Here is a 12,275-nt window from a genome sequence, read left to right on the forward strand (position 1 = left end):
AAAAATGATTGATTTAAAAGACTAATCCCCCTTTGACCATGGGTCACGTTGCAGAGGATTTCATTTCTTTAGAGTTGAATTTAAGAAATTCAAGCTTATCTCCTTAGGCTTTTGAGTTCCAAACCACCCACCATGTTTAATAAAAATTTCCCACTAAACTTAAGCAACCAAAGCCAACCCAGAATACAGAGCTTTTAAACGCGCAACTGGACTGGGTTGGGTATAAATAACTGGGATGGGATGGGATGGCAAAATCTAAAACTTAAGTTTCCTAAAGCAGTTGAGATAATTCAAATTAAATTTCAAAATGTATCCAGGTCCTTTAAAATTCATAGATAACTTTGTTGGAACTTTTTTCTCGGTGTAAAAGTCAGATAATAAAGTGCATCACAGAATTTCAAAAGGAGAATATATGATAGATAGATTTCATGGCCTTGTGCATGCCCAGCCAACTAGCAGTCGGAAGTTGGTATGTTGAAAGTCGTCTAAGCAGATCCCCCCCCTGTTGCAAAAATGGCTGAAATATTTAGACAAGCTAACTTAATTCGGAAAAAGCTAAGGCTTTGCAAATAGGCCAAAGGTCAAGAATTTTGCAATTACACAACCATATCAATGGCCTAAACATGTATCTGATGTACATGACTAATAAATTATCAGTAATTATAAACAACATACCAATAACGATTATATAGCTTTGCACTGATAAGCTGGTGATTCTTTTCCCTTTTCACTGCTTAGAGTGATTTCTAACACAGCTAAAGATTATGACTGCTCAAAAGGCACACGTACAAACAACTGGCCATGCAAAGTGACCACGGCAGATGTCTGGTGTGGATCAATTCTCGATGGTAAGCTTATAACCTGAAAGCAGAAACCGAATGTTTTTACTTATGATGCATGACTGAATTCTAATGAACCAAAAAGCCCAGAAATATTTTCTTACTGTCCAAATAAATGCAACACAACAGATGATTATGATCATCAATCAGAGCCAATATTTGGCATTGAAGATCTCCTAAATGAATTCACTGAAAGACGTGTCCCATAGACCTCCATGTACTCCTATTCCATTATATATCATTCTAATCCTTGGGTAATTTCAATTTCCCTAACAAAACATATAAAGACATACCTTTTTGAAGGCCGTCACACCCCAGGGGTTGTCAGGCTGCTCTGGCTCACCAGATATAACTAAGCGACCAGCCGGATCTGACTGAACACGGACCTGAGTTCACAAAGAACAAGGTTGTGAATAATTGAAAAATGCAATACAAAATTACAAGAATCAAGGCACATATTTCCAGAGAAAAATCTTTCATTCCCTTCAATTGGTGAGATGGCCAAGACCATGCCTCGTGAAGTGGAGGTCTTGATTTCGAATCCCACCTTAGGGGCCACCCTCGGGGATTTATCTCAGAAATTACCTAGTGCATGTGCAGTGAACTTAACATGCCCCAAGGATTAGTCTGGTGCTCTAAGAGGCCAGGATACCTTGGTTCCAAAACAAAATCAAAAATTGTAACTCCTCCGTCATCAAGTACTATATGAAATGTGACTGTTCACTATAATCTCTCAAATGTGGCCTCAACCTCCTAACTGTTTCATACTTCTGCTGGCAAATCAAAACTGAGAATTTTACACGTTCTATCCTAGTAAACAGGACATAGTTTCACCATTTGCAATTGTTTAACGAATTTCTTTATAGCTTGATGCTTGATTTCCAGTAGTTGTTTCATATTGTATAACCAAAACAAAGTCAATGACCAACAGTGATTACTGTCCATAAACAGGTTAACCCAACTCAACAAGTTCTCTGAAGACAAATAAACCTGAGTTGATTGTTGATACCACCCATAATAGACATCTTCACTGGCTACACAATGTAACAGATAACAGGGTAACATCATCAAGTTGACTTTGACAGCAGAAATCAATTTGGTGGGGTGGGCCTATTTGAATGGAGGGCACAAAGCTGCAACAAGGGTGAAGATATCATTTTATGGTAATTAACCTATACAATAGTAAGCATGACCACGGACATCATCACCAACATGACGGTCATCAAAGCCTTATCATGAAAATCTGGGATCAGCTGAACCTGTTCCCCCATTCAAATCCAGATAAGGCCGTATCTTTAGTTAATTCAAATCTGAGGATCAGGATTCATGTTGGGAGGTGGCAATATTTGGACACCAGCTGCCAGCCTGACATGACCCTCCTTTATTAGGGATTAGGAACCACGTTGTAGTGTAAAAGAGAATGAAAAGGGAAGGAGAGAGAACATGTAGATACCTCCTCGCGCAGAAGCCCAGGAACTAAAGCATAGACCTCAAAGCAATCTTTCTGCACAAAGCCACAATTGATACATCTAGTTAAAGCTTGATCAAAAGAAAGTCAATTGGCATGCAAGCTTCTTCTATGCACTTGGTACAAGACAAACTTACGGTTCTCTTGATATTAATCTTCACCCAATCAGCGGTGGGTCCACTATCAACAACCATTACGTCCATTCTACAGAAGAAACCCAATTCAGAAAGAATCAGTTTCCAGGATAAGACAAATGATTATTCTTAAAAGTGATGAATCAAGAAAGTTGATTCTCTCTGTTGGTTCTTTTACATCAAGTATACTGGACGATTCCTTTGTGAAATGAAAATTTTCCATTGTAACAGACCAGAAGTTCAACTACGAAATGTGTGGCACATGCATGGCCTTGCAAAAGGCAACAAAAGCATCTACAGTAAAATCAAACAGAGAGTCAACTATGTCGCATTAATTCTTATAAACAGGTCAAGTATCAATACTGGCATGTTAAAGAATCCACTCTCCAGATTCAATTCTACTGCGCAGTCATGATGGCTCCTCTATAGAACAATGATATCTTTCTTATGAGATATGAAAAGGCCTATGTTGTATTCCCATGGGAAGGGATGTCAGAGAGAGTCCAACATGGGCATGGGGTGTTAGATTAGGTGAACCTTGTCAACTGTATTTGTGGAATTCACCGTATATTGTGAATAATGGAAAGCATAATAATGTTCTTTTTCATATACATACAATGACACTAATGAATTACGTAAAAGGGTAACTTATGATATGTACCATATAGCCATAGGCATGCGATTGCATAAAATAATTTTAGCCCTGCATAAAAGACTCAGGGATTTTTTTCCCTAAAAAGACATTTCTATTGTTTTGAAAATTCTATGAAAATTACAAAACAGAAGAACTTTCCTTTTATGGAAAAATTCACAGGGAAATTTCGACTGTAAGCTTCTACACTAGAGTTCTGGAATATAATCATCCAAATTGAACACATTGAGATGGATGAATGGAAAAACTAGGAACACAAGCAGAATGAGCATATTTCACATAATTAACTAAAAGTAATTTGATATGGTTTTAGCATGAGTAAAGAAGAAGAGCAAGCACAAGCGAGGAGTACTTTGGTGCAGTGGGGGGCACTAAAAGGACAATAGAAAGGCCAAAAATGACCTATATGGAGTCAGTAATAAAAAGATATGAAAGGCACGCCTTAAATGATGATATGGAAAGTATTCACCAGAATCTGTCTAGCCTCGGAATCAGGAGCCAAGTACTTTGCCCGATCCTAAGAATTAATGCAACATATAAATATCCTAAGAAAAATATTATTTGAAGAACACTTCCAAAGCCATGTATCTAATGTTTCAATTTCACTGAATCTGCCATGCACCTCAGCCAGATTCAGACATGTGTTCACATCAAATCAAAAAAGATGTTCACAAAAGAGATCATTGATCAGTTTGTCACCACAGAATAAAATATGAAAGTAGAGAAACCAAAAAAAGTGGTCAGGGATCTTAACTGTAGCTTAGCTGCTTTGGGCAAAGTACGACCTGCTTTGGCAGCATGATCCAGGTTAGATGGATTTCTACGTTTAAGTACACCTGAATAAAAAAATAAAATTGACTCAGAGTAGGCTGCAAGGCGAATACTGTAATGGAAGCTAAATCTCATAGATGAGTCATACCGTAACTTTTAAGCCGTTTTTCACGCATTGGCATAGAAATGGAGTTCCTATCCTACAAAGTGAAATACAGTTGTATTGAAATAAATATCACAAAAAATATAAAATATAAATACTAGACAAAATATATGCATAAGTTTAGAGTTTAGCAGTAAGATCTACATACCTTGATAATTGGGTCACCAACCTCACCATTTCCGAGAAGATGCTGAGAGTGCCACCCCTGCATAGCACGAGCAGCGGCATCCCTTCGTGCTCTACCCGATCCTGATGATTGATTACCACCCATCTGGAATGTGGAATATAAAGATCGAGAATACATTGCAACTCGGAGGTAGACATTGTTCCTAGATTACTGGCTACTATTACTGACATTCCCATTTCCATAAGGGTAAATAGGCAGGTATGGTTGGTGAGTAATGATGGGGGTTTTCCTATCAAATATTTTCATGATGCTTTTGCCAGCTCATCTAATCCTGTTATATGTAATACTTTAGAAGCGCTCTCTACTAGGATATGGACATGTGTGCTACATTGTGCAGGCTATTAGATTCCAGAAATGGAATAACACCCGCATAACTATGCAATAAAGAAAGACATAAATTGGTGTCCGACATTTATGTTGAGTGTCAACACAGTAATTTGCACAAGCCCAATATGTCTATAAGACCATAAAACTTATTTCATATGCTGAAAGATGTATATTAAAATTTCTTATTATATAACTATAAATTAAACTTACTAGTGTTTATACACATTAAAATTATATAAATAAAATCTGAAAAATAAATATTAGAATAAAGTAGGATTTGTTTGAGAAAGTATGACGGCATGTGTTCAGCAATGCGGAGTTATTAGTAGATAGTTGGCCCTTGTTACATAGGAGCAGGAAAAAAAGACAAGAAAAAGAGAGAGAGCTACAAAGTATACTAATCAATAATCTAAAATCAAGGGTCAAGTATATATAAACAATACAATCAGCTTCGCCAAGCATAAATATTACAGAAATAGGAAACAATAAAATTAGCATCATTACACGAAATCTAACACAAGATGGTAACTTGAAAACCACCATAGATCATGCACATAGTCATAACAGACATATCATGTTGATATGCCTGTTTGTGGTGGCAGGGCGTATCCGCAAGGATTATTCCCATTCCCAAAGGGAGTGAGGACACACTGTCGCATCAAAAAAAAAAAACAAATCATGACATTAACATAAAATAAAATATCACCAAATTTACCTGATTTTCCACACTCATAGGGTCTATGAAGGAAGCAACAGGGAGATGGAGCTCACCACTATGAACCTTATGTCTTTCATAATCCAGAAGTGCCTGCAGAATTGGATGAATAATTTACACAATGGTAATGAGAGAACTACTATGAGGATTTGATTAAAGCTTAACATAAGATTACTATACTATAAAACAATAACACAAAGGTTTAAATAGATTTAAGAAGTAAAACAAGTATATCAATTTTTTGATGGGCATAAATTTGTTGGGGAAACATTGGAGAAAAACGATACGAGCTCAAGTAGACCTACCTAATATAGAGAGAAAAGTGAAAGGAAATAGAAAAGGTTGAAAAAAGGAAAGGAAAACCCCTCAACTCTCCCTCCTTACACAAAAATTCTCACTTAATTATCATCAAATCCCATAATTCTACATGTATAAATTATTGAATCTTATATTATCTATCAAATCCCACATTAACCAACATTCATGAACCAAATCCCAAACAACCATAAGGCTATAAAAAAAAATGTTGATTTTTTTTTTTGTGGAAAGAGTTGAAAAAAAGTGTCTCAAAACGTGACAAATAAACACAATTTTTTGAAATTTAATAGTCAGATATACTCAACACATTTTTTCACAAAAAAAAAAAAAACACCGCTTGTTTTGACTATGGGAGAAAAGACAAGAAGGGGTGTTAAAATCATGCATAGAAAAAGAGGATTGTCAATTATTGCCACAAGAAGCAAGCTAAGAGATCAAGTTTTCAACATAACCCATTGTGTTGTGAACTAGACATGTTCCTTGTTTCCATTAGGTTGAAAAGGAACTCTACAAGTTCATTTAAGAAACCCTTCCTAGACCTGCATCTAGTTGTATCATGTTAGGATAAATTATGGTTCCTCCATTTTGATTAGTAAGAATATGACCACTCATACAACCTCCAGAGATTAGGTAAGTGGCACAAGGAATTTAAACAAACTAGTTGGGCAAGTCGTCTATTTATGAAGAAATTTCAATCTATACAATCCAAGTTGAAGGAAACTAGGAGACTTATTGAAGCATGAATAGGGAAGACCTAATAGTTTTATGTTCTTAAAAGGGAATAAATTAGTTGAGAACAAAAATCTAAAGTTAAATAAATTGGAGAGCTACACTAACACAAAATAGCAAATGGTAGAAAGAGGAAAATTTTAATCCCCAAATCAAAATCAAATAGTATGATGTTTGGAGATCCAAGTATACTGAAAGGGAACTCATAAGTTACATTTTCATCAATCGTTTATGAACCCAACCTCTCGATTTCCAGTCACTAACCCCTGCAAACGACAAGTAGGGGGAGACAGAGTGAGGGGATGAGAACTAACCCTCCTCAAAAAGCACATCTGAACATACTAACCTGACTAACATGTTGGGCTTGGATAGAGCATTTGAAGCCCAAGCTCAGGCTGGGCTCAGGCTGACTCCCTACCTGACCAAGTTGCGCCCCTAGCTACAGATGGAAACCATATAACTCCAGAAATATGGGGGAGTTAGGCTGCACATAACATCTTGCATCATGGTTTGAAAGAGATGGGTTTCTAGTCAATCTACCTATAAGCTTATTTTGCAAAAAAGTTAGACCTGCCAGTTGGGTTTCCATCCAACCCACCGTTTTGTACTTTTTGGGCTTTTTTTTAAACCTTATTTCATGTAAAGCCAGATATCCTTAAAAACAGGTAAAAAGTGACCATTAGCCAGTCTACAGCATAAAAACCTATTCAAACACACTCTTTACTATCTAGTATACTCCCCCAAAGAACAATAAGTTCACTTCAAAGAAATCTAAGTTCAAAGGAAACTCCATTTCATTCTAAACATACACAAAAATTAAAAGAAAGCCACAAAGTACTGAAAATTTGCCTACTGCAAAAGCTTTGGGAAGAAAATTTAGAGCAGTGATCCATTACCTTCTCATAGAAACATCGGAATGACCAAGAGACCGTAGTACAGGTTCTGAAGAAGCAAAAAAACAAAAATTATGAGAAATTAGTAATTTGGTACGGAAACCCAGAGAATGCCTAAAAGATGTGCCATCAAAAAAGAGAGGGGGCTCATCATATGCTCCAAATAATCAGTGAGCTAAAAAACAAGACAATTTGCATTATGTACCCATTATCTTTGCCAATAAAAAATGTAACCAGACCTAACAATTAGAGGTAAGACATGAAAGAGTATAACAAGTTCAAATACTTATAATAATAAAAAGTCTAATAAGTTCAAATGTTGACCTGAAGTAACAGCTTAACTAAACAGTCCAGATTTTTCAACTTCTAATGGATTTTAAATGTTAAAGAACTATGATTTTTTAAGTATGGATGGTACAAAAAATTCACTATGGTTAAATTTTTTAACATGATCTCCATATGGATTTTACACATGGGAGTAAAAATAGGGAGTAAGTGAATTAGAGGTTGTGTCCTTTGTATTTAGCGATCCATAGATTAATGTCAAATTGGGTACTCATTCATCAATTAAGATAAGAGCACCAGGATTATATCAAAGGTATTCATCAAAAAAGATTATATCGAAGGACAATATGCCCAACAGATTAAACCCAACAAACCTGATGCACAGACATAACCAAAATATGTATTTTTCATAGGTACATAAGGTGAAGGTAGGGCTTTGATCAAGGTTTGCGGTGTTACCACTCATAGACTTTACCAACTTACCAAGTTTGCACTTAGCACCTTCACGTTCTTATACTTGAAATAGATATTATTAATCAAGTTCAGTCATATAACATGAAGTATGAAAAATATGCAGCAAAACATTGGCATAGTAACTATAATAAATAATATGAAAGATATTGAACACAACAAACTTGATCCATTGGTACATCCACATTAAATAGATATTGAACACATTCAGTCTATAATAAATAATAAGAAAGATGCATCAAACAAATGAATTCATATTTAAAAGATGATATCATAGTAACTAAACATTACACCTGATTCAACAACCAAAGAGGAGAACATACAACAATCCCTGTTTGCCAGTTTTTTTAGCAACACTAACATTGCAATTGTGTCTATAGCACCATTACAAACTCAAGCATAAATGCAAAACATCTGCCGTAAAATTTTCTTTTACTTAATACTTGTGGCTACTTATCAATTAGAATGAACGTACTAATCATATATCATCATTCCTAACTCAATACATATCAATGCAAAAGCCAAAAAAAAAAACTCAATTATGTCAGCTATCCAACCATGGGGGTGGCACGCAAAGGCTGTAAGAACAATCATAATATTTGAAGGATAATTATTTCTTACTTTGGGGGCTTGAAAGATTCTCCCACTTGCCGCCACAACTTGCATGATGTCACCTACAAAAGACACCCACAAACTCATTGACCTACAAAAGACACCCACAAACTCAATGAAAGACAACAACATTTTGGCAGAAACCCAACACATATTGCCCATCGCCTTCAGAAACTTGATCCAGTTATACTAGGAAAAAAATCAATTTAATGCTCAAAGCTGACATATGGATTCGGAGAGAAATTTTTTGACATTAGATTGATTTTTACTCCTTGACACCAACCACAAAACATGGCATGAAGCTAACAGCAGTAGTTAATGCAGCATAGGAAACATATGACAGAGAGCAACATTGCATACCCGATCATAACCACCCAGTCTGGTCACAGCTCTCCATAACCTTAAACCCACAACAAGTACCCACAAATTAGCCCTCAGACCTAAAAATTTCAGGAATTTTTTTTTTCAAACAAGAAAATTATGATCAGATGACATTTACTTGAGGCAATTTAATCCCTCTCCATAGAACTTTGGGGGTTTAAATTCCATGCTCCTCTCCCTGAAGAAACTCTCCAGCTCTTTCATGAATGCTGCTTGCTCCTCTTCGGTTCCCGATTCATCACCCTCACTTCTCCGTTGTACCAACGGTAATGATTGGTTTGATACCTCCATAATGTCTCGGTAGTGCTCTGGCGCCACCCCCTCTTTCGACAACTCCTTAGAAACCTTTTCCTTGGATGGAATCTCTGGTGTTTCCTCCAATCCATTCTCCTCGTTTTCCGATTCTTTCCCATTCTCGTACTTGTCCTTGGCATCCGAAAAACCATCTTTTTGTGCAACATTTTCAGATTGATTCGCAGGAACAGTATCTTCGGTGTTGGGATCAACCAAGGTTCTGGATGAGGTTCAACGGAGACTGGAGGAGGAAGTTCAACAGAGGCCTCCAGCGGTGCTTCTCCATTTTCGACTATTTTCTGATTTTCCAAAGAGTGTTGCAATTCTTCTTGTTCGATTTCTGCATCAACAAGTTCATCTTCGGAATCTTCGGAATCATCCGAAAAATCTTGTTCCACATTTTCCTTCAAATCGCTGCTCATCTCGATCCTAAATGAACAATAATAACTCGCTTCCAAGATAGAATACCAAAAAAAAACCTAAAATTCACGAAAGCCAAGTGAGTTCCGAACGCAAATATGCAGAAATAAGTCTCGGTACTTCCAAATGCATCAAAATTTAACTTCTAAGTTCAATAACTAGGGTTTCAGTTCTCTATGAAAATCAGTTTTTGGCAGAGAAAACTCGAATGTCAACCAAAATACGATAAATAGAGATGAATCTTACCTGATAATGGATCTTAAAGAGAGCTTTAATGGCGGTTTTGGGGATTCTTAACGAGAGTATGAGAAACCCTAATCCTCATCAAGGAAGAGGGGAGAATGGTAGCGGTGGCTGTAGAGAATCTTCTACAATACGCCTAATGCGTATCGAGCACGATACGGACCAGAAATCTCTCTTCAGTGAGAACTGTCACTGCAGAATGCAGAGATTTGTTGGGAGTGCGTACTGCCACCATCCATGCAGCACGACGCGTAAGTTAAAGAGGTTAGAAATTAGGATTTAGGACCTCTGTTAGGTTATGGCTGTGAATCGGGCGGACTGGACCGCTAATTTATCCCGACCCGGAAAATTCAGAAATTGGGCCTGTCGCCTTGGATCATAAGCCCGTAGAATAGGATCAGCTGATAATTCCCAAGCCCGTTAAAATACGAACCTGAGTAGAACTAAAAAGTCTGCAGCCCACACGGCCCATGAATATACATTTTTGATTGTTGATATAATTATAGAAAGAGCGTGATTTCAACAAGTCGATCCTCTTGTGGTTCTTCTTCTCCTTCATCTTTCGTTGCTATCTGATTCAGAGATCTGAGAAGAAGCTCTCATCTTGTCCAAGGTGTCTCTCGTTGAGTCATCTACTCGTCTCGATAGTGTTCGTGAGTGGAATTTAGATGAAAAATCGAATTTGAAAATCATGAGTAAAAAGCGGACAAAATACAAAAGAAATGGGCTTACTTATAAACTTGAAAGTTATTACAAGTTACTCTTTTTGTCTATAATTCTTTTGGTGCTATTTGATATAATGTGACTCCATCGTGCTTTTGGAATTGGGAAGCATTTTTCAAAAAATAAATTGGAAATTGGAAGCATTTTCTTTTTTTGCTTCATTTTATGAATAAGTGATTGACTTATTTAATACAACAACAGTCCCTACTCAAACACTTTTAATTTGTACACACCAACCTTACAACGTGAATGATTGTGAGGATAGCTCAATGGAAAAATAAAAAAAAAAACCCGCAAAAATGAGATTTGCAAGATTGATTGCACAAACTTTCATAAGATAATCAATTTATTGAGAAAAAAAAATTTCCAACGAGATGGAAAAATATTATCCAATCTATCATTCCAAGAAAATCGATGATCAAATCGTCATTTTCATGGTTAAAAGGGTATTTTGGTCATTTTAATTTTTTTGAAATTTTTTTATTTTTTTAATAATTAATAAATTATTTTTCTAATAATTTTCCCTTAAATAAAAGCCTTGAATCATGAATAAAGATTTTTTATTTTTAATTGTTGTCAATTAAATTAATTCTAGGAACTTGGTCACTCTGGTGGCGACGAGTTTATTTCACTGCTAGGAAAAAAGGAGTTCATATAAGAAAATAATACTCGTATAGGTTTTTAAGTTGTCCCCCGAAAAATTTGTGCATATAGCAAGAAAATCCTATATTAACATGTACTAAGTAATTTTATCCAAATCAAAATCTACTCTATATTAACATGTACTCCCTTCCCATTTCACTTCTTTATTTCCTATAGAAATATTAATTATTTTTCAGATCCCCTCAAAACATTGAACAATTAAATCTCCAATTCTCAAAATTTAGATTTTGGATCTATCTCCAATTCTTATTTCACACTCATTTAATAGTTTTATTGTTCTTATCAATTATAGAACTCCCTTCTTTTCCCTACATATTCATTTTTAACCTCATTCGACGATCTATTTGTTTCATTAGAAGACCATAAAGGGTTTTGGTCTAATAATTTAAAGTCTAAGAGTATAAGTTACCAACCCTAAATCTTGTTTGTTGTCCACTATTTTGTGTTAGTGTGTTGCATACTTTCTGTGACACTGCTTTAAAATTTGTTCTAGTTCATTGAATTGAGGGATATTTTGTTTAAAAAGGTTAAATGGGTATACTAGAAAATGAATCTAATATAGATTCATCTCGTCTTTTAAAAATTTTCAAAAATCTTTAAAATTTCTTTCTAAAATTCATCATCTTCAACTTCCCAAAACTCCTATCTTATCTTCCAAGTGTGAAGATTTGAAGAGATGGAATCTTTAAGATGAATATTAGAGTACCATTTTTTTTTTTTTACTCATGTAGCGGTTAAAAGACAATGTTGTTTATGTCATTTTATTTTTATTTTTATTTTTATTTTTTTAGAGAAAACCTAGGTGAAGGGATATTCTATCAGTTTAGGAATCTCAAATATTCAAAATAAATAAATAAATAAGCGAGGATTCCGTGTTAGTCTCATTATAAAAAGACTCGTAATAATTTGACTATCCCACGTGGCACACTCGACCGACTCTCCTAACGTGATAAGTTTAGAAATCGTAGATCTATATATCTCGGGATA

The 12,275-nt window shown here is 35.6% G+C and overlaps 1 protein-coding gene across 4 annotated transcripts; it reads right to left on the reverse strand.

The window, feature by feature from the left end:
- Positions 1–280: 280 nt before the first annotated feature.
- On the reverse strand, positions 281–10,168 carry LOC147407750 (AT-rich interactive domain-containing protein 3-like). Of its 4 annotated transcripts, XR_015176874.1 has the most exons (14): positions 9,906–10,166; positions 9,064–9,718; positions 8,925–8,964; positions 8,574–8,626; positions 7,200–7,245; positions 5,257–5,349; positions 4,176–4,298; positions 4,013–4,064; positions 3,848–3,929; positions 2,445–2,511; positions 2,293–2,343; positions 1,133–1,225; positions 676–861; positions 281–502 (listed from the first exon to the last, which is right to left on the reverse strand). XR_015176874.1 is itself a non-coding variant. In XM_086436480.1 (12 exons), the coding sequence occupies exons 1-12, from the start codon at positions 9,234–9,236 to the stop codon at positions 763–765; spliced, it is 972 nt and encodes a 323-aa protein (XP_086292606.1). In that variant the 5' UTR covers positions 9,237–10,166; the 3' UTR covers positions 571–762. The 4 variants fall into 4 exon arrangements, 1 of the variants encoding a protein (XP_086292606.1); XR_015176873.1 differs by having other exon boundaries at positions 9,064–10,166; XM_086436480.1 differs by lacking the exon at positions 281–502 and having other exon boundaries at positions 571–861; positions 9,064–10,166.
- Positions 10,169–12,275: the final 2,107 nt, after the last annotated feature.

The sequence above is a fragment of the Akebia trifoliata genome, chromosome 3, assembly GCF_017979445.1.
Source record: "Akebia trifoliata isolate Shusen 1 chromosome 3, ASM1797944v1, whole genome shotgun sequence".
In the NCBI taxonomy this organism is placed as follows: domain Eukaryota; kingdom Viridiplantae; phylum Streptophyta; class Magnoliopsida; order Ranunculales; family Lardizabalaceae; genus Akebia; species Akebia trifoliata.

Bases quoted from the DNA above. Each gene is read 5' to 3' on its own strand.
- LOC147407750 (XM_086436480.1), bottom strand. From the start codon at position 9,236: ATGGAGGTATCAAACCAATCATTACCGTTGGTACAACGGAGAAGTGAG. The intron at 8,965-9,063 runs GTAAATGTCATC...TGTGGGTTTAAG, and splicing joins GAGGGATTAAATTGCCTCAA to GTTATGGAGAGCTGTGACCA. The intron at 7,246-8,573 runs GTAAGAAATAAT...TTGCTTCTTCAG, and splicing joins GAATCTTTCAAGCCCCCAAA to AACCTGTACTACGGTCTCTT.